Source organism: Alosa pseudoharengus, unplaced genomic scaffold, assembly GCF_046254945.1.
Source record: "Alosa pseudoharengus isolate Yale_2024_CS ecotype anadromous, Long Island Sound unplaced genomic scaffold, YU_APseudo_1.1 YU_APseudo_1.1_scf_19, whole genome shotgun sequence".
Classification (NCBI taxonomy): domain Eukaryota; kingdom Metazoa; phylum Chordata; class Actinopteri; order Clupeiformes; family Clupeidae; genus Alosa; species Alosa pseudoharengus.
In genome coordinates this window covers 14064321-14086316 of record NW_027468657.1, presented here as the reverse complement: position 1 = coordinate 14086316, position 21996 = coordinate 14064321, and the positions used below count along the sequence as shown (strand labels likewise).

Sequence of the window (21996 nt, the reverse complement as noted above, 5' to 3'; positions counted from 1 at the left end):
TCAAGAGTGTGACCGACACTTACTCATCGTAGACGTCCTCCGTGTCCATTCTGCGGTAGAACTTGGCCAGCCTCACGGCCAGGATCAAGCTGGGCAGCAGGAAGAGAGTGGCACCACCCAGCCCCAACCAGAAGGTGTTCTACAACACAACAACAACAACAACAGTGGCATTAACTGGACAGTCACCTCCACAAAGCAACAACTGTGGCATGAACTGGACAGTCTCCAGCCCCAACCAAAAGGCATTTAACATACAGTCACATCCACATACAGGCTTAGTTTTAGGTATAAGTATAAGTATATATACTCTTTTGATCCCGTGAGGGAAATTTGGTCTCTACATTTATCCCAATCTGTGAATTAGTGAAACACACTCAGCACACAGTGAACACACAGTGAGGTGAACACAATAACCTGGAGCAGTGAGCTGCCTGCTACAGCGGCGCTCGGGGAGCAGTAAGGGGTTGGGTGCCTTGCTCAAGGGTTTGTAGAGTACAGTATAGAGGGGTAAAATATATGTATAGCTATTTTAGTATGTCAAAATCGGTGTTCATTAGCCACTGTCATGGCATTCGGTCTATAAGAACAAATATTTATCTTAGACATGAAACGCTACACCAAGCCTTTCATTCAACTGTCAATCAAAATGTCGAGCCAATGATTAGTTATGCAAGAAACCAGTCAATTGACCAGCCATAGTTTTGTAAACACCAATTTTCCCATTAATTTCCACCGTTCCAGCAGTCCATGCCTCCCTCTCTGCCTTAAATCCCTCAGCAAGCTGGTTATGCAATCTCATCCACTACACCCAGGCCTTTGACAGCACTCTGTGTGTGTGTGATGGGGGAGAAGAGCAAGCGCTCAGACTGCTCCTCCACGAGGAGAGCTGTCTGTCTGTCACACACACACACACACACACACACACACACACACACACACACACTCACACACATGTACACGTACACGTACACGTACACGTACACGTACACGTACACGCACACACAAACAGAAACATCCACGCACACCCACATCCACCTATCCACACACACACCCACGAGGCTCCTGCCACAGCAGAGGGCGAAGACAGCGTCTACCTGTTCCCACATGGCAGCCGAGCGCCGCGGGCGATGTACAGTGGAGGAGGCAGGTCTCCGCTCCACCCCAGCGCCGCCGCCCACCGCAGCCCACCGCTGTTTTCACAGCTCTACACTGATCAGCTTTCATGTGCTGCCAGCTGTGTGCAGGGCAGGCGTGCCTCCGCTCCTACCCCGCTGTGCAAACACGAAGCCTCTGACAGGACCTGTGCTTGCACGGTGCATCATGCCTTCCTAGCCCTGTGTGTGTGTGTGTGTGTGTGTGTGTGTGCGCTTGCATGGTGCATCATGCCTTCCTTGCACTGTGTGTGTGTGTGTGTGTGTGTGTGTGCGCTTGCATGGTGCATCATGCCTTCCTAGCCCTGTGTGTGTGTATGTGTGTGTGTGTGTGTGTGTGTGTGTGTGTGTGTGTGTGCTTGCACGGTGCATAGTGCCTTCCTAGCTCACAGCAGCACCTTGTGTTCCTCGCTCTTTGCCCTCTTCACTCCTGATACACTGCACATGAACTCATGAACTCATCCAGAGCAACTTCAACTACAGTGAGGCGTTAAGTTCATTTGGGTTTGCGTACCTATTGTAATAAGCAGTTTAACACCATGTTGTTAGAGGAAGGAACAGTGATTTTTGTAACACCAGAGAGTTCACACAGTAACAGACGATGGCTTAGTCCGAAACGCGTCTGTGGACATGACATTAATCAATAAATAAGTATTTAGAAAAAACTGAGAGTGCGGTTTTTCTACTCTAATTTGACAGTCACTTTATAACTCGCACCCGAAATTGCTATCAGATTGGAAGTTGAGCGTGCCTGTTCTCACTACACAGTAACAGACAACATCATTTCCATTTAACAACTAGATTACACACTTGGATGAAGCTCTTAGATGCAAAGAAAATGATGCCTGTTTTATATGTCCTGTTACACTATGGGCCGCACAAGGCCCACCTTCCTAACCATGTTTGATTCAATGTGTGGTGCAGTTTATAGCAAAAACGAACTAACTGGCCGACTGAGCGACTAACTAACTAATGCTAGTTCTCCAGATATCTGTATGTGGGGCTGAAGTAGGAGTGGGCTTAGTTAACCCGCTCCCTCTCACCTCTTCCTGCACCCTCTACATTTACAATCAAACAGTGGGCTTTAACAAGCGCTCAGGGTCTGGGGGCCCAGACACTTCCTGGTGGATTGAACCCACTGACTGGCCCCTGGGTCTGTCCTCGTCCAGGAGACTGGGCTACCGGGGGTTAATTGTTTCCCCTTCGTTAAGGGAGAGAGGCACTTCCTGCCATTAGAGGGTGTGTAATGAGTGCTCTGACATGCACACAGACACACGTACACACACACACACACACACACACACACAAACACACACACACACATGTACACACGTACACACGTACACACACATACAGACAGACATAGACACACACGCACACGCACACGCACACGCACACGCACACGCACATGCACACGCACACACACACACACACACACACATGCACACAAACACACACACACATACACATACACACAAACACACACACACGGTTGAACACAAAGAATGGGCACTCTCATACATACACATATGCACATGAACACACCACACACATACAGACACACACACACACAGACACGCACACACACAAAGCCTGAGCGCACGCAAACACACACACACACACACACAAACACAACAAATTTGCATGCAAAAGCACTCCAAAACACACACACACACACACTTGCAAACTCGCAGGCCTGTTTTCATTTGACCTCCCCCCACTGAACACTTGAACTGCATTAAAGAATCGGCCTAATCATCTGACAGATTCCAGAAACGGGGGAAGTGGACCATTGAAGGCATGAAGGAAAGGAGGGGGAACAGGGGGGGTGCAGATAAGAGCACACAGGACCTCATTTACACATGGTGCCCCTGAACCCCCCTCTGATCCCACCCCATTTCCCCCAACATCCACAGCACTAACCACACACAGGTTAGGGCCTCTGACCGCTCTGACCACACACCACACACTAGCGCTCCTGTCCAGCCTCCGGCCCTTGTGCCGTCCTGTCACTTCTTTCCTCTCTTTTCTTCTCTCTGTCTTCTCCCTTTCCTTTCCTTTCCTTTCCTTTGCTTTGCTTTGCTTTGCTTTCCTTTCCTTCCCTTTCCTTTGCTTTGCTTTGCTTTGCTTTGCTTTGCTTTCTCTCCGTTCCAGAACGTGGATGTGAACATTCCGTACCAGCTCGGAACACGTGAACACCCAAACCGCCCATCACCCCCATCACCACCACACCAACCCCAACCCCAAATCAACCCGCCTCCACCTTGCCCTTCAGGACCCCCCCCCCCCCCCCCCTCACACACACACACACCCCACCGAGCCCAGCCCCTGCCCCTGCCGACCACAGACAGGGCTGCTGCATTTTGAAAGGGGCCATTATGGTCTCTCACCATCGAGTCAATGAGGAAGCTGCAGGCCACAATCTCCATCGTGTCCACAATGTTGCTGAAGGGCTTGCAAGGGGCCACCTCCAGAGCCAGCTGTGTGTGTAGGAGAGAGAGAGATATAGAGAGAGAGTGAGAGAGAGAGATAGAGAGAGAGAGAGAGAGAGAGAGAGAGAAACAGAGAGAGAGAGAGAGGGAGAGAGAGAGAGAGAGACATAGAGAGAGGGGCGGGGGGAGAGAGAGAGAGAATGAATGGGGGGCTAAGAGAACCAAGCAAGGCCAATTTAACCAGGAGCCATCGTAAATGAGTAACCCAAACGTCAAGGTAGATTTTGTTGATATGCTGGTTTACAACTAACACGTGAGTTTCTTTGTCAGTCTCATGGTTACTATCACACTGAATCACTAAAAGGTATTAACTTTTAACTTGGGTGGTTCTTAATTAATATCATAAAAAAATAAGTTGAGGGATGGTATACTCACTGAGGCCTTAACCCAATTGATGTACTGCCGGAAGTATCCAATAATGGTTTGTTTGTATCTCTCTATTTCCTGTTGAAAACAAGAGAAACTGTTTGATGCCAGGAGGATTACAGATTTTCACTAAACTCCATTATCTGAACCAAAAGCTCACATTTATTGAATCAATCACTCTTTTGGCAAAACCATAAACAGTTTTCATCAAGTAAAACTCATTTGCAGATCTCATTGACTCTAAACTCTAAACACATTCTCATGTGATAAAACACATTTCGCATTGTGATGCACTTGTATTGCATAATGGTAACCACAAGTGACAAATAGTAAACACAAAGTAAGCACAGGTGTCATAAGTTTAACACAACGACTCAAAATTGATGTTTCAAATGATGTGACAACCAATAAAAACTAGTTCAGAGTGCAAACAGGTAGCAGAACAGTGCAGGTTCACATCAACAATGGACAGGAACTATCAGTGAGGCCTTTAGCATGCACTGTAGACTGCAATGTCCTTCTCATTTACAGTAGGCCTACTAAAATGTCTGCCTTTTACAATACTCTGTACTATTTTTACTGAATTAACAGTACATGTTGAATCTACTCAGTTATGAAATCTTTTTTTGCTTTGTTTTTTTAGATATATGGCGTGCCCTGAACACTGTGTTTTCCATTTTATGATGTAGTGTGTAATAACTGCTCAGGAGTGTTTTCATTTTGACTGCTTTGTGAATGATCTGAAGACATTGTTTGGTTTTGAGGCGATTATTCAGTTTTGCAAGAAGTGTCAGAGGTTTTGTGAATGTAGTTTGAGAATGCGGGTTTGTGTTTACAGTTTTGAGAAAAGGGTTGGAGGTTTCAAATAATGTGTTTTGTGAAAAACTGTAATTTTTTAGTCCATCTTAGATTGACATTATATCACATGTAAATACACCATCGGTACAATAATAATTTTCTATAGAGCATAAGACTTTGAAAGCACATTACCTGACTGACCACGAAAGTTGCATTGTGGGAGATAAGATATTGGGCCGCCTCTATGGTATTCAAGACGGTAGAAACTTTGCTCTGAAGAGATCAAGAGATTATGCAAAATCATGCTACACTTTCATATGTACCATGCATCACGTCTAGTTGTAGCTAATCTAATCTAGCAGGCTAGCAGTCATCTCATGATAAAAAGACTCAAGAATTAGACATTAAAACAGCAGGCATATACAAGATTTTAAATTAGCCTCATTATCCTGTGGTGGGAATACACACACACACACACACACACACACACACACACACACACACACACACACACACACACACACACACACACACACACACACACACACAGAGGGTCACCACTCACAGGCAGCTCTCTGGAGGTCATCTGCAGCATGCGGATGCTCTGGCTCAGCGTGGTCTTCAGAAAGAGAAGAAAAACATTACCACGGTGACACAGGCACTTTCTCTCCCTCTCTCTCCACACAAAACCCCCACTGCATTTAAATGCTCCACTATGGAGCCCACATACGGTTGCCCTGTGATGAAGCATGATGTGGTGGAACGCACTATGCTAAATGCAAACAGCTGTAGAGAGAGCTAATGCCTCAACCCCCCCCCCCCCCTTACACCTAGTTTAAACAGGATGTAAAAGGGGCACTACACAGTGGGCTTAACAGTGGAACATTTAAAACATTTAAAGGATGCTGCCATGCTAGAGCCACAAGGCTTCTTAAGGCCATGGGTCCTTCATATTTGTTCCAAACATGTCTGGCATTAAACACCAATAACAAATGCCTCACTTGATTCAGGGCAAGGAATTTAGGTGCAGCACATGGAGTTGAAACAAATACTTAACCTCTGCCCTGGAAGCACAATCCACAGTAGGTGTTATGCCACGGTATGTCTTAAGTGAATAAACAACTGTGTATATCTTTGGATAGTCAAAACTTTCAACATGTTTCCTGTATTGAACACAATACCCACTATTAATTTATGCTTCCGTGAAGGTGCAGAGACATGGACAAAGCAAGCTGTTGTGGATTTAGAAAAACACCAAAAGAGAATGTGTTTTTTGAAATATGAAATCCTCAAACTATTGCTTTGGTATGAGGGGATAGGTGATGAAAACTGATTGAGCATCATGTTTGGAACATGATGAGATGAGCACTGGGGATTCTGTATAAAATTACATGTAAACATATTTGTACATGTTCAACTCCAGGCTTTATATTGCATGGATCACTGACTTCATTTTAAATACCCTCAAAACAGAAACAACATATTTTCAGCTATGCAAGTAAAAATATCCTATGGTCACATATAAAACCTTTTGAACAAAACAATGGAGTGCATGGTATGAAACAAACACTGTGAATAGAAAACAACAAGAATCGACACAAGCTTACCCTCGCTCTAACATATTTCTGGGAGGCCATTTTTTTGGGGAAATCAAGAAATCAAGAAGGTCAAGAAAGAAAGATTTGACAGAGTAAACCCATACTAATTATTATTATTATTATTATTATTATTATTATTATTATATTATGCTACTATGTGTGTATGTGTATCACTATAGTTTACAATGGTGTTATGGTTTCCAACTTCATGCTTGAAAAATACCAAATTATAATGTGTAATCCGTAAGTGAAATATACCAAATTATAATGTGTAATCCGTAAGTTTATGTAAGTTGTTGTGTGCGGTGTTGTGAGACATATACATATGGTTGAGAGGCTTTATTAGTGAAGCTATTTCCATTTTTCACTTATTGTTGGTGATTTCTATCTTTTTGATTTAGTCTTCGTTGCTTTGCTTTGTCTGTATGTGTGTGTGTGTGTGTGTGTGTGTGTGTGTGTGTGTGTGTGTGTGTATTCTGTATGTTTAATTGTATGTCTGTTGCTGTTATTCAAACCAAATTCAGCGAAACTAAACAACAAATAAAAATCATAGCAGCATATCATATGCTGTATCCAAACAGTGCAAATGGTGATTTAACAGTCACAGTCCTAGTGCAAGGGAGTCGTCAGAAACCGTCCACTGTCTCAGACTGAAGCAGCCGATGCCAGAGTAGAGATTGCTGCCTTGGTGTGAGAAAGTGCATTGAGGTGGGCGCTTGATTACCAGTGACTGCTCCATGGGGAGGACCTGCTGGGTGTGGATCTGGCGGAGGGTGCTGGCGTGGCCCTTCAGGGACGTCTGCAGGGAGCCCTTCGGCTGTGGGGGGGGGGGGGGGGGGGGGGGGGGGGGATGGGGGGGCGCAGAGGGGGAATAGAATAGATAGGAATAGCAAAAAGGAGAGATGGAGGTAAAAAGATAGTTAGTAAAAAGAAGAGTTAGTAAAAGGAGTATCATCTTAAATCAGAGTTCAGTTTGCATTGAATTCCAGGTTCCAGCTCTTTAAATAATGATTACCGTCCCTGTAAAAGAGACGCCGATGACTGTTTAGCCTTCAAGCAGTTCATACTGTATCTGTACCCAAGGCATTTGATGGAGGTCCTAGTATGCAAAAGAACACTTTTCTAAAAAAAAAGAGTTCCTTTATTTTCTTCACATATGTTGACAACCCAGCTCTCAGTCCAGCACAGCACAGCCAAGCAATCCCAGTTTGAGATTCAGCAGTATGCATCCATTTCCTCATAAGGTGCTGCATCAGCAGAGTGGCCCATCCAGTATAGTATATATGCCACCCAGTACAGATGCCACCCAGTACAGTATATGCCACCCAGTACAGTATATATGCCACCCAGTACAGTATATGCCACCCAGTACAGTATATATGTCACCCAGTACAGTATGCCACCCAATACAGTATATGCCACCCAGTACAGTATATGCCACCCAGTACAGTATATATGCCACCCAGTACAGTACACCAGCTGGCCAACAGCACCAGTGCTGATTATGGGATGGAACACAATCCTGACTCTTATTTTCACACACACGCACACACACACACACACACTCTCTCTCTCACTCTCTCTTCTCTCTCTCTGTATGTGTGTCTGGACTAAGGAGGTACAGGTGGACACCAGCTGGACTGAGTGATAGACACACACACGCACTCACACATACAGTACACACACACACACACACACACACACACACACACACACACACACACACACACACACACACACACACAGACTCCCCGTGGATATTACAGAGTGGCTCGCTTAAGAAGACGGCTCAATTACAGCTGGCACAAGCCCTCTGGACCCACTCCCAATCCCTCCAGAACCTTCCAGAATGAATGGGGGGCTTGTGCTAGGCCCCTGAGCCCTGGAGGGCAAGGCAAAAATAAAGCATCCTTTGCCTGAGTCAGCCATGCCAGCCTGGTCTGGAGCCGGGGAGGCTGCAAGGGCACAGGCAAACACAAGGATGATAAGAAACCCAATGCCAATGTCTATCCCTTGGGACTTTTCTATATGAATACCCATTAAACACAAATTGGATGCCGTGAGCGCAATGAAAGGCATGGCGGGCTCATGTGCATGGGAGATTATACGGTCGTGGGTTGCGGCTTTTCTCTGTTGGGTTGTTTTTACTGGGTCCGGAGGAGGAATAGCATAGAATAGAACATACCAGTTCCTCGCTCTGGGCGTCCAGCTCCTTGGCGAACGACAGCAGATCCACCAGAGTGACCCTTTTGTTAACCTGGAAGGGGACCAGACACAAGAGCATGGGGCTTGCTACACACAAGAGCACAACAGCATGGGGCTTGCTACGTACACAGTGCAGCACCCCTTTCCCTCCCACTCTGTGACACAACACACATTGTTTTTTATACTCTTTGGGCTGGTTCCTTATGTATTATGCCTAGTCTTAGACTAAAAGTATACTCCAATAAAAGTATCCATTGAAAAAAGCTTTTCACTTTCAATCTCAGACTGGTGCCTAATCCATGTACAGGAAGCTGGCCCTTAAGGTCAGTAACTGAGTCTCTAGCTATCCACTTCACATCTCTCACAAACTATCTTCTTCCCCATCTCCCAGTCTATTTCAATGCAGTTTTGTAGCACTATTAACAAATAACATTGTTTGAAGGAACTGTACTTGAATACTTGAAACACCTACAGTAAGCAAACAGAGCCACATTTTCGCTTTTATTTTTTCTAGTCTCACACCTCTTCCAGGTAGTCTGCGTAATTGATGTCGCCGATACCAGTCTCTGTGAAGCGGACCAGGTTGTCTTTGCCCTCCGACTCCAGAAGGATTATGCCCCTCAGGTCAACCTTCACACCGTCAATCACATGGGCCACGTCCTCTGTGAACTAGAGAAAAATATCAGGGAAAACAAATGGCGCATTAGAGAAAAATGTGATTAATATCGGAACAATTTTAATGCCGCCAGAGGGAAAAGTGCCGACTCCCTTCCATTACACTTTATAATCTGTAGCCTAGAGGTTTAATATACTTATAGAAGTTGAGCAATTAAGATTTGAGACATGCTGTACTTGTTATGTAAGTTCATACTGTTTCTTGTAACACACCCTAACTGTTAGCACATCTTGAAACCCCTTGGGGTTTTATACGTAATAGCAAATTAATTCATTTTTAAATAAAGTTCCTGACACTACTCCCGATTGCTAAGTCACCCTTCCACATTTCAAAAAATGAAAGGCCTAGGTTAGGTTTTTTGCCCTGCATACAAGCTCATTGGTATTTTAAGCAATGAGCCAATCTGTTGATCCAGACAATTCCAGACATTTGGGTCTATAATATGACAAAGAGAGGCAGCCCTATCCAGATGTGTCATTGAACACACCAGCAATTCAGTGTGCCAAGCATAACAGTGTGCCTTCCTATGTATGTGACAAGCAGAACCATATAAGCACTCCTAATGTTCTCCTTCTGCTTTGTAGACCTCCTACTTGCACAGTGACAATGAAAACCCTTCCTTGTTTACACTGACAGGAAGAGTATTACGCAACCCGTGGGGCAAGTCTTTGCCATTTGCTTTCAGCACAGGCCCCAGCGTGACCAGTACAGGACATCGTTGCCCGCGGAGACAAAAGAATTTACATTGAGCGCCCCTTCACATTCTTAATCAGAACGAGAGCTTCCCGGGCAACTGCATTCACCTCCACAAAGCCCGCATTATGTGTCCCCTGCTTGAGGTAGTTGAACTCCCACGGCATGGCACTTCAGTGAAGTGTTTTTGAAGCACCACACTATGTCAAGACTGCAGCAGATCTCTTTTTTTTGTCACCGCCCAGGTACATCTACTACAACAAAGCATTTCCCATGATGCATCACTCTCCTCATCGTCCAGTTCAGAATATTACGGTAGGCACACTTGCGGCTGGACGCACAGCTCTGCGAACACAGCGGCCGCTCATTTGCATGGCTTTTTATGGATCGCGCTGGACCACATCCTGTCCCCCCTCCCCACCTCCCCCCCCCATTGACATCTCCTGAACCAGAAGAAGACCTCTAAACCGGCCAGCTGGCTCTGGGGGCGGCAAACGAGGCACTAAGACCATGCGGGGAGGGAGCCATGGGCACTGGGCAGCGCGTTTGTTCCTGACGTTAGATAAGGCATAAGGCTGGCGCTGGCTCAGCACACGTCCAGCAGGGCTTTGGGGGGGTCAAATGGTTAAATGGAGATTCCATTTGCTAGGGCCAGCTATAGCTCGTATGATGTCATCACCCTGTTAGTAGGGACGCTGTTGGGCCAACTATGAAATAGTCCAGACAGTGTCATGTGGACATACACAGTGCTTTAAAGGTAGACTATGTATGAATAAAGCTCTCATTGAGTTGCTATAGCCCCCGACCACACAGTAGGTCATTGCAACTGATGGAGCATGAGACATTTTTTTCTGGTCTTTCATGTCACAAAGTCAGGCATGTTGTCTTCTGAGGTTCTGAGGATTTCATGTTTGAAGCATATCATTATTTGAATTTCACCTGCTTATATCCACAAGGAACATAGGTGATTGAGCACTTCCTGTCTTAACCAGCGGAGTTTGCAGCGGAGCACCTTTTCAAAATAAAAGCACCACTCAGTATGATGGGTTTGTGTTCGGGAAACAGTAGTGAAAAGGCCTTACCACACTGGTGTTCAGGAAGGCAGAGACGTTGAAGATCTTATCCAGGTGTAGGGCGGAGTAGATCCCCCTATTTTCTTTGCAGTTACTGAGAGGGAGAGAACAACATGACAGAGCGGTATCAAGTGTATGAGAATCGACCGATGGATGCTGGAATACTGAGTACTAGCAAAAGCTGGTGCTGAAAGACATCATACATTCAACAGCCCAAGAACAACATGTTCTTCTGCACATGCTTCCTTACAGCTTCTCTACTGCCACCTGGTGACACACAGTAACCAACTAAAGCTGCCATTGCCCGTCAATACAGCATGTCTTGACCACCAAATATTTATCCATGTTTTTGTGATAATGAACCAAATACTATTCTGTTTGTTCCAAATGGTTAAAAGCAACAATTGAGTGACATTGTGTTATTCTAATAGTTCAAACTGTATGTCCTCTGGCATCATAATCAACATATAAGAATGTATTCACCTGTAAAAGCTCTCCACAGTCAGGTCCATCTCGGGGTCATTGTAAAGGTAGCCAGGGATGAAGTTCTTCCAGGCAGGCATGATGAGGTGAGGGGTGTCCAACACCTATGAAGCACAAGGCCCTTCATGGATTAAAAACGGCCGGGGGAAAAAAACACCACTCCACTGCATCAACCTACTAAAACTAGGTATAGTCAATGGAGGGAAAGATAAATTAACATTCCCAATTTTGCATATGCATGCCTTTTCTAAAACTACCAGTGTTGTGCATCATATGTAGAGTGGTTAGGGTTAGGCCTCCAAATGTAAAGGTGGCGATGAGCCCATGAGGGATCAGGTCTGTGATTGTCCTGTGGGGGGGTCAGGTCTGTGATTGTCCTGTGGGGGGTTCAGGTCTGTGATTGTCCTGTGGGGGTCAGGTCTGTGAGAGAGTCCTGTGGAGGTCAGGTCTTTGAGAGAGTCCTGTGTGTATTTACCTTAAACAGCTGTTTGGTGTGGAAGGGCTCACACACCAGCTTCTCCACGTTGCCACCCACCAAGAAGCTGACAGCAACCACGGCCATCAGAATCCAGGAGAAGATGAAGCTGAACCCAACGCCCCTGGGAGAAACACACACACAGACACATACAAACTCCTTATCAACAATGTTAGTGATGGTCAAATTTTTACATTTGACATAGTCCCTCTCTGCACACATATGCAGTAACTACTAAAGACAACAGGCACATGTTGTCATGCCCACCATATATATCAGCTCTGTAAAGTCTTGGCAATAAGATAGATAGATAGATAGATAGATAGATAGATAGATAGATAGATACTTTATTGATCCCCAGGGGAAATTCAAGAAATAACCACATTGCAGTGCTACCAAAGCCCTTGCTGACTTACGCCATGAGCAGGTTGCCCCCGGTGTTGGAGATGCAGCCGCGGGTGGTGGGGGTGGCATGGCGGTCGAAGCCCAGGATGCCACACAGCATGCCCAGCAGGTTGAAGGCCAGCACCATCACCACCATACAGCACAGGGTGATGCACACCGTCCACCTGGAACATGGCTCACAGTCACTTATCTACAGGGCCCATAGGCACTCGTCTACAGGGCTAATAGGCACTCATCTACAGGACTCATAGGCACTCATCTACAGGGCTCAATCTACAGGGCTCAATCTACAGGGCTCATAGCCACTCATCTACAGGGCTCATAGCCACTCATCTACAGGGCTCAATCTACAGGGCTCATAGCCACTCATCTACAGGGCTCATAGCCACTCATCTACAGGGCTCAATCTACAGGGCTCATAGCCACTCATCTACAGGGCTCAATCTACAGGGCTCATAGCCACTCATCTACAGGGCTCATATCCACTCATCTACAGGGCTCACTCTACAGGGCTCATAGGTACTCATCTACAGGGCTCAATCTACAGGGCTCATAGCCACTCATCTACAGGGCTCAATCTACAGGGCTCATAGCCACTCATCTACAGGGCTCATAGCCACTCATCTACAGGGCTCATAGGCACTCATCTACAGGGCTCATAGGCACTCATCTACAGGGCTCATAGGCACGTATCTACACAAATGTTTAGCAGACGCTTTTATCTCAACTGACCTACATATGTCAATTATATTACAATGGTCATTGTGCCCGGAGCAACTCGGGGTTAAGTGCCTTGCTCAAGGGCACGACAATGGAAGCCAGGAATTGAACCCACAACTTTTCTGGCTACTGTATGCTAGCCCAGCTCCTTAACCACTACGCTACCACCACTTATCTACACGTTTATAGTCACCCATGGCAACTTGGTGACGGGAAGAGGCTGCTCTTTGTACTGGACTGCCTTTGGGCAGTGAAGCTATACACATGTGTGTTTACTGTAACAGGGTGGTTTACGGTATTTACTGTAATGCTCCATTATTGAATAACGGAGTAAGACCACATTGCTGGATTCTTACTGTACCGTTCCAGTCAAACATAGAGAACTTGTGGTGTGTCTTGATCGGACTGTGTGAGTTAGGATAAGGGAAGTGAAAAAAAGGGAGGTCCTTCACTCAAGAAGAGTTGAGGGAGGCACCTGTAGAAGTCGTAGCGGTCGATTTCGGGGTACAAGTCCTCGATCCGGGAGTGGCCGTGGCTGATGAGGATGGTGAAGTTGCTCAGGGAGTTGTGCACAGGGAACAGCTTAGAGAAACCAGTGATGTTCGTGCCAATGCCATCCAGCATGTCACGCACACCTGCAGAGAGTGTGTGTGTGTGTGTGTGTGTGTGTGTGTGTGGGTGGGGGGGGGGAGAGAAAGAGAGAGAGAGGGACAGAGAGAGAGAGAGACAGAGAGAGAGACAAAGAGAGGCCATTGGACAGAGAGGGAGGAAGAAAGGAAGAAACATGCGGTTATGTGAGACTTCTAAACAAAATATTCAAGCACAAAAAAAAGCAATTAATCTCAACCTCAATCACAACAACAAAAATTACATTCAGCCTTTATAATAATAATAATAATAATAATAATAATAATAAGCTTTATTTGTATAGCACCTTTCATACACAGAATGCAGCTCAAAGTGCTTTACATTTGGAGCATTTTAACACAATGTGCATTTATTATACTATGAGTACTGTGAGTGCTCATGAGCATGAACGCCATCACTTACCTTCAACCACATTCCTAGTCTGATCCGCCACCATGGCTGGGGTGTCATTGAAAGATGAGTACCCCTGTAGCAAAAATAAAACATAACACAAACGTGACTGTGAAGTATGGGTTTAAGAGCTGAAGAGACATGCCATGGAACACCCGAAGGGCTGAAAGAACCCAGAGCCTGACCTTCTGAACGATGCCGCTAAGGTCTGTCTTCAGGGCCTCGTTGACCTTCTCCAGCTGAGGAGTAACGCCAGGCAACTGGAATAGAAAACAAAGACCATGAGCCTCACTCAGTTATCACAGTTGGACACACGAAAACACAAAAGGCCTTCACACAGAGCACCCATGCAGAGGACTTCAGATGCACTACAGGCAGAGGGAGACAGGGGATGGTGTGAGAGAGGGAGACAGGTGTGAGAGAGGGAGACAGGTGTGAGAGAGGGAGACAGGGGATGGTGTGAGAGAGGGAGACAGGGGAGAGAGAGGGAGACAGGTGTGAGAGAGGGAGACAGGGGATGGTGTGAGAGAGGGAGACAGGAGAGTGTGTGAGAGAGGGAGACAGGTGTGAGAGAGGGAGACAGGGGAGGGTGTGAGAGAGGGAGACAGGGGAGGGTGTGAGAGAGGGAGACAGGAGAGTGTGTGAGAGAGGGAGACAGGTGTGAGAGAGGGAGACAGGGGAGGGTGTGAGAGAGGGAGACAGGTGTGAGAGAGGGAGACAGGAGAGTGTGTGAGAGAGGGAGACAGGTGTGAGAGAGGGAGACAGGAGAGTGTGTGAGAGAGGGAGACAGGTGTGAGAGAGGGAGACAGGAGAGTGTGTGAGAGAGGGAGACAGGTGTGAGAGAGGGAGACAGGGGATGGTGTGAGAGAGGGAGACAGGGGATGGTGTGAGAGAGGGAGACAGGTGTGAGAGACGGAGACAGGGGATGGTGTGAGAGAGGGAGACAACAAGAGCTGGGGGAAGGGGAACAGTGAGACAGAGGCCAAGAAAATTTCAGATTGCAGTTATCTCATCAGAGGAAGATGACCACACGATTAAAATGTTAAGGCCAATGTCCTCAGGCTGTTATGGAGTAATAGTGTGTGTGTGTGTGTGTGTGTGTGTGTGTGTGTGTGTGTGTGTGTGTGTGTGTGTGTGTGTGTGTGTGTGTGTGTGTGTGTTTGTGTGTATGCATGTGTGTGTGTGTGTGTGTGTGTGACAGCGGAAAAAGAGAGAGACAGGCAGACAATCAACTAAAGCAGAGAGAGAGAGTCAGACAGTAAACTAGACGTCTGCGTCTTTGCCCTCATACCTCGGAGTAGTTGGCTCCGACGTGCAGCTGGCTGAGGGAGCTCAGCACGCGGCTGCAGACCTTGGCGGCGGGCGAGCCGGGCACGGTGCACACGGGGTCGTCCAGCGAGTTGTTGAGGCCCGAGCGCACCAGGCTCAGGTTGAAGCGCAGCTTCCCGGCCCCGTCCTGCAACACCTCCAGGGTCATGCTGACGTTCTCCAGGGCCTCCTTCGTCTCGTGCATGGCTGACCGGGGGGGGGGGGGGGATGGATGGGGGGAGTACGTGAGTGTTTAAAACGCTCACACACGCACGCATGCACACACACACGCACGCACCTCATACACGCACGCACGCACACACACACACACACACACACACACACACACACACACACAGAAAAACAAACATACACACACACACACACTCAGACAAACATACACACACATACTCAGACACACACACACACACACACACACACACACACACACACACACACACACACACACACACACACACACACAGAAAAACAAACACACACACACACACACACACACACACACACACACACACACACAGAAAAACAAACATACACACACACACACACACACACACACACAGAGAAAGAGACAGGCTCGCACTATATCCATTAAAACCCATACATAGATGAATACACACAACTACACTTCTAAAGTGGAAACACACACAGGTGTACAGGCATACACCTACAGAGGGAACATCCACTTACACACAGCATACCAAATACATGGGCACAGGCACATCCATTTACGTCTTTAGGAGTACAACTCCTCAAACTCTACTCGACCACTTACTCATACTAAAAAGTAAGTGTAAACACACACAGGACACTATGTCTCATCTCAGGCAACATATAACTCACAGGGGGGGAAGTACCAATCAGACTAGTGGTCAGACTAGCAGTCATAGCCTCAATCTCAGTGTGTCATGATGAAAATGATGCTAAAATCTTTACACTTGGTGCCTTAAAGATGGAACACCAGGGATGTGTGGGAGCACCAGGGAGCGGATGCAAAGGAGATTGCTGATTGGATCAGGAGTAAGAAGTGATATAGAGGAACCATTTGGGAACCAATCACGAGAGTCCAGGCACAGGGGGGAGAGTCACATGAGGGTCACATCCAATCAGATAGCAGCAGGCCCTTTTACCTTTGAAGGCCCTCTCCACTTTGACTTTTGGGGCCAAAAAGCGACAAAGAGAAGATGGAAGAAAGTGAGTAGGCAGACACACTACAGGTACTTCTGGGTAATATGACTCATGGCTTCTCGCCAACTATGCCTCCATTCCAACCGCACTAATACCATCTCACAAACGTACTTAAGTTAGGCTGCTTTCAGGACTATGGGCATTGTGTTGTCTTTTGGAGTATGAATGAAAAAGGTGAATGTTGCTGAGTATAGTGTTATTTCCAGCCTGACCACCATCATTCTAATTAAACAAAGAAAAGGCCTTGGCACATCCACATCCACATAAGAATGAGCAGCACACAGATGTAGTGGTGGTGCTTTACATAGTTGCAGTAAGACTGTGCGTAGGCGTGCGCTTTCTGCAAAGCGCTGCACCTTTTTTTTTTTCCACGTGAGGTATTTGACAATCTCATCGTTTCGAAATGTGCAAGGATAAATCTCCCAAGGCTGCCGTCTCAAGGCCTATTCAACGCTATCACCGTGAAGTGGATGATCAAACTGTGGCGGCACTTCAAAGAATGCACCGCTAAATGCCGAAGTGTACCTCGCTTGCGCGCACAGATAATGACGTTATCAACGCTCCGTTCTTTCACTGGAAGATTCTCTCCAGCGCAGAATGAAAAAAGAGGAGTGATAGAGAGACACAAGAGATAATAAAGAGGATGTGTCATGAGGTAAAGGAGACAAAGGACAGAATAAAATATAGAAAGACAAAAGAGACGGCAAAAAGCTGCAGAAGAAAAGAAAATCAGACTTGCGTACATAATAAGAAGAGGCATGACGTGCAAAAAAAATAAAACAGAGGAGCAAAGGAACATAAAAGAGGAGTGCAGAAGGGAAGAAAGGAAGAAAGAAGATAAGAAAGAGAGGGGGAAAGGAGAAAAGAGGGGAGAGAAGAGGAGAAAAGAAGAATCAAACCAAAGAGCACGCTAAAGAAGAGGGAAAGAAAGAGGGGCATAGAATGAAAAAAAAAAGACAAAATGGAGGAGAGGAGGAGACAGGAAGAGGAGAGAGGAGAGGAGGAGAGGGGAGGAGGAGACAGGAAGAGGAGAGAGGAGAGGGGGAGACAGAAAGAATCAAAGAGAGGAGCACAGAGAAGAAGAGGAAACCAAACAGGGGATAGCTGAAGAAAAGAAAGGTAGAAAACAGACAAGAGAGAAAAGGAGATTAGATAGAGGGAGTGAAGAGAAGAGGAGATGAGAAGAGAGGGATCAGAGAGAAGAAGAGGAGACCAAAGAGAGGACATAGGAAGAGAAAAAGACAGACGGAAGAGAAGGAGATGGAGGGAGAGGTGCTGTACCTCCAGCCATGTTGAGAACTCCGTCCAGAGCAGGTCGCACCTCCTTCCCCAGCTCCTCATGGATCCTCCCTCCCAGTAGTGGCCCGATGTCTGAGGAGGAGCAGAGAGAGAGAGTGAGAGAGAGAGACAGAGAGAGAGAGAGTGAGAGATAGATTGTGAGAGAGAGTGAGAGAGAGACAGAGGGAGAGAGTGAGAGAGAGAGAGATAGAGAGAGATACAGAGAGACAGAGATAGAGAGGGAGAGAGAGAGGGACTTAAAGAGAAGATGAGAGAGGAGAGATGAAAACCTGATGAAAGCATCAGAGTGGAAAGATGCTGTACGTACTCTCCAGGTCAAACAGCACTTGATTCTTAGCGGTGGAATACTGGGAGATCAAGTACTCGATTTGCTGCACAAGGGAGAGGAGAGATGAGAAGAGAAGAGCTGTTAGCGCACATCTCCATGCATGTCTCATCACACTGCATAATCAAGCCCATGCTAAACCCTTTGAGATTGGGATGCAGTCATGCCTTCATAATATGCCAACAGATATTTATTTTACAGTAGTGGAACTTCAGGAAGATGCAAAGCTAAAGCTAACTATGACTGTTTAATCCCTAGTAGGGCACAAATCCAACAGGCAAGTCATTCAAATAAAATCACACCCCTGTCTCCCCTGTTCCACATGTAGTTTTAAACTGACAGCTAAAGCCGTCCTTACACCAGAAGACTGGTCAAGAATCTTTCCCAAATCTTGTCAAAGTTGTTTGGTGTAAGAAAGCCATGTTGAAACAAAGAGAGCAGAAAGATATACTGCAACAGGAGGCACGTATGCAGGCTAGGACCTGCATAGCAGTATGACACATACAGTATAGCATGAAAAGAGATGTGGACAGACGAGATGTTTTCTTACAGTGGGCGTCTCGTTGGCAAACGTGTGCAGGTCCCTCAGGTTGCTGTTGACCAACCGCCTCATCTGCTTCAGCTGGGAACTCAGGTGCTGATTGGCCGCATACGAGCACAGGATTCCAGCACTGTAGTCATGGCAACACAACTGTGTCATTAGATTGTCGATCTAATGTGCCCACCTTCAGTGCTAGGAATACATTTGTGTGTGTGTGTCTGTGTGTGTGTGTGTGTATACATTTTCACGTTGAAAGAATAATGATGTTTATCTATATTTCGAACAGAGACACCCACACTTGGTTGGAGTGCTCCCAAAAGCCTGAAGGTAGTTGTGCTTGGTGTGGGCATTACGTTTTTCACTGGTGTGGTTTTACGAGCCGTTGCACCAGTGGTACTTGATAGACACACCCATAGTGGGATTCCTTGCCTTACAGAAAATGTACTTTTAATACACTACATCTACAGGCTTACTTAAGAACATATGAAAAGGTCATCATTTAGATGTTTTTTAGCTTTTAGCTCTTTTCCTGAATTCTAATTCCAAACTGTTATATTATCTACTGGTTGGTGTCCACACATTCACACTGTACAGCCCCAGCATAGCGATGCCAGTGACCTCTTTGACCAGTAGGGGGAAGCACTTCACTATGTACAGAAGAGGTCATCAGCTCCTGGACAAATCAGTACGGCAACACCTGCCACAGAGAGTAGCAACGAAATCACTACAGTTCAACCACTAATGTGATGTTCACTTTTGCCAGTCGTACTACATTTAAAATAACCTGCCAAGGTCTCAACCTTTCAAGTAAAGTATGATAAATGTCACGTCATGATGTGGGGCTTTTGAACTCGTCCGCATACATACTGTATGACTTGTAAGAGTTCAGCAGGTTCAATGGGGAGGATGCTTTATAACGGAAACTCTGCGCAAGTAAAGCTCAGTGTTTTGATAAGTCAGTGTTACACAAGCAAATGAGAAACACTGGGTCTCTCCACGCACTTCAAACAGAAAGTGTTATATCGCTGTTAATTGATTCAGTAGGAAGAAAAATGTGTGTGTGTGTGTGTATGTGTGTGTGTATGTAGTGTGTGTGTGTTTGTGTGTGTGTGTGTGTGTGTGTGTGTGTCTGTGTGTGTGTCTGTGTGTCTGCACGCAAATGTGTGTGTGAAGGTACAGAGGGCTCTATTTTGTGTGTGTGCTATCATTCCTTTATGAGTCATTCTCTCCGTTCTGCTGCATGTGAATATATAAAGGATTGACGCAAAGCTGATTGCAGAGGCACAGGGGGTGATGCAGAGGTAAAAAGAGCTCTTCCATTCAGATTCAGGAGATGGCAACTGCTTCTGTACTTCTCAAGCAGTGTTCAGCGTGATGTTTCTTTTTTGGTCCTGTCAGGTACTGTTCCCTCCTGCAGTAAATCTAATGTAGATGCCCTCATCACCTGTGTGTGTGCTCCATAGGGAATGGGACAGTCTGCCAATCAAGAAAATGATGAACAAAACTGAACTGAACAGCTGTAGCACTGTACGTGTGTGTACATCTCTCTTTTCCTCTCTCTCTCTTTCTCTTTCTCTCTCCCCCTTTCTCTCTTTCTCTGTTGATTTTGTGTGTGTGTGTGTTTCAGAGTGAGAGGGTTGTTTGTGTGTGTGTGTGTGTGTGTGTGTGTGTGTGTGGAGTGTGTAAGGGGGTGATCAGAGGACAGCCCTGAGAAAGAGAGAGAGAGAGAGAGAGAGAGAGAGAGAGAGAGCTTTATGTCTATTTTAGGGGGAGTGCGCCTCAGTTGCAGGCAGGCGTGAGGAGCAGAGTGTGGAGACGGCGGCGCTTGACAGGATTCCAGAGACAGCGCTCTCAAAAAGCCTCCCTTACACACCTCCAGCACGCACCTCCTTTACACACCTCCAGCACGCACCTCCTTTACACACCTCCAGCACGCACCTCCCTTTACACACCTCCAGCACGCCGGACACGCCGCTTTGTTCCGTACTTATCACAAATACACACCCGTGCATCTCTCTCTCTCTCTCTCTCTCTCTCTCCCTCTCTCTCTCTCTCTATCGTTTGCTCTCGTACTTTTTCTCTCTGCCTGGCACTCTCTTTTGTATGTGGATGTCTATGTCTGTGTGTGTCTGTGGGTAAGTGGGGGGGCGACGGTTTGTGTGTGTCTCAGTGTGTGTGCTGAGTGTTTTGTGAGTTTGACCTCCCATTTCTCACATCTAAGTGAGCATGTGTATCTGTCTAAGTCTCTTCATGTGTGTGTGTGTGTGTGTGTGTGTGTGTGTGTGTGTGTGTGTGTGTGTGTGTGTGTGTGTGTGTGTTCTGTTTGATGTTAATGAGACGTCGTGCTGGCTCTCCCCTATCACAGGCACACAGCTGGGTTTGGGCTGTGTTCTCCCAGGCTGCTGTAGTTACACTGCCCACCCCACAGCTCCAGACATGGACCTCAGCCCATCACTCACTCACACTGGGACTGGGAGTGTGTGTGTGTGTGTGTGTGTGTGTGTGTGTGTGTGTGTGTGTGTGTGTGTGTGTGTGTGTGTGTGTGTGTGTGTGTGTGTGTGTGTGTGTGTGGTGGAGGTCTGTGTTCCTTGTGAAGTGACCTCTCTGGGAATGCAGAGTGGGGAAAACAAAATGGCCTGCACATCACAAAGGCCTTTTGTCCCTCTCTCTCCTTTAGCCCCCCACTCTCTCTCTCTCTGTCTGTGTGTCTGTCTGTCTCTCTTTCCCCTTTCCCTTGCTTTCTCTCTCTCTTTCCCCTTTCCCTTGCTTTCTCTCTCTTTTTCTCAGTCTGTATCTCTCATTCTCTGACCCTCTATCCCTCTCTGCATTATCTCTCATCTTCTCCTCTGTCTTCCCTCTCTCACTCTGTATCCCTTCTCTCTACATCTCTCTTCCTCTATCCTTCCCTCTCTCTCTCTGTCTCTCTTCCTCCCTCTCTCTCTCCCTCTCTCTCTCTCTCCCTCCCTCTCTCTCCCTCTCTTCATACCTCTCTCTCTCCCTTCTCTCTCTCCCTCTCTCTCCCTCTCTCTCCCTCCCTCTCTTCCTCTCTCTCTCCCTCTCTCTCTCCCTCCCTCTCTCCCTCCCTCTCTTCCTCTCTCTCTCTCTCCCTCTCTCTCTCTCCCTCTCTTCCTCCTTTCTCTCTCT

General features: G+C 46.6%; 1 protein-coding gene across 2 annotated transcripts in view; it reads right to left on the bottom strand.

Annotated features, from left to right (window-relative positions):
• Positions 1–21996, bottom strand: part of prom1a (prominin 1a) — a 74353-nt gene that overhangs the window by 5946 nt on the left and 46411 nt on the right. For both annotated transcript variants that reach the window (XM_076291767.1, XM_076291768.1), the window contains exons 4-22: positions 18862–18982; positions 18294–18357; positions 17969–18058; positions 15465–15688; positions 14359–14433; positions 14186–14249; positions 13611–13770; positions 12427–12579; positions 12011–12134; positions 11536–11639; positions 11062–11146; positions 9133–9279; positions 8591–8662; positions 7130–7222; positions 5373–5426; positions 5000–5080; positions 4019–4087; positions 3542–3631; positions 24–139 (exon numbers count right to left, since the gene is read on the bottom strand). In XM_076291767.1, the coding sequence (XP_076147882.1) occupies positions 24–139; positions 3542–3631; positions 4019–4087; positions 5000–5080; positions 5373–5426; positions 7130–7222; positions 8591–8662; positions 9133–9279; positions 11062–11146; positions 11536–11639; positions 12011–12134; positions 12427–12579; positions 13611–13770; positions 14186–14249; positions 14359–14433; positions 15465–15688; positions 17969–18058; positions 18294–18357; positions 18862–18982 (1986 nt within the window). The remainder of the gene's footprint in view (positions 1–23; positions 140–3541; positions 3632–4018; positions 4088–4999; positions 5081–5372; positions 5427–7129; positions 7223–8590; positions 8663–9132; positions 9280–11061; positions 11147–11535; positions 11640–12010; positions 12135–12426; positions 12580–13610; positions 13771–14185; positions 14250–14358; positions 14434–15464; positions 15689–17968; positions 18059–18293; positions 18358–18861; positions 18983–21996) is intronic.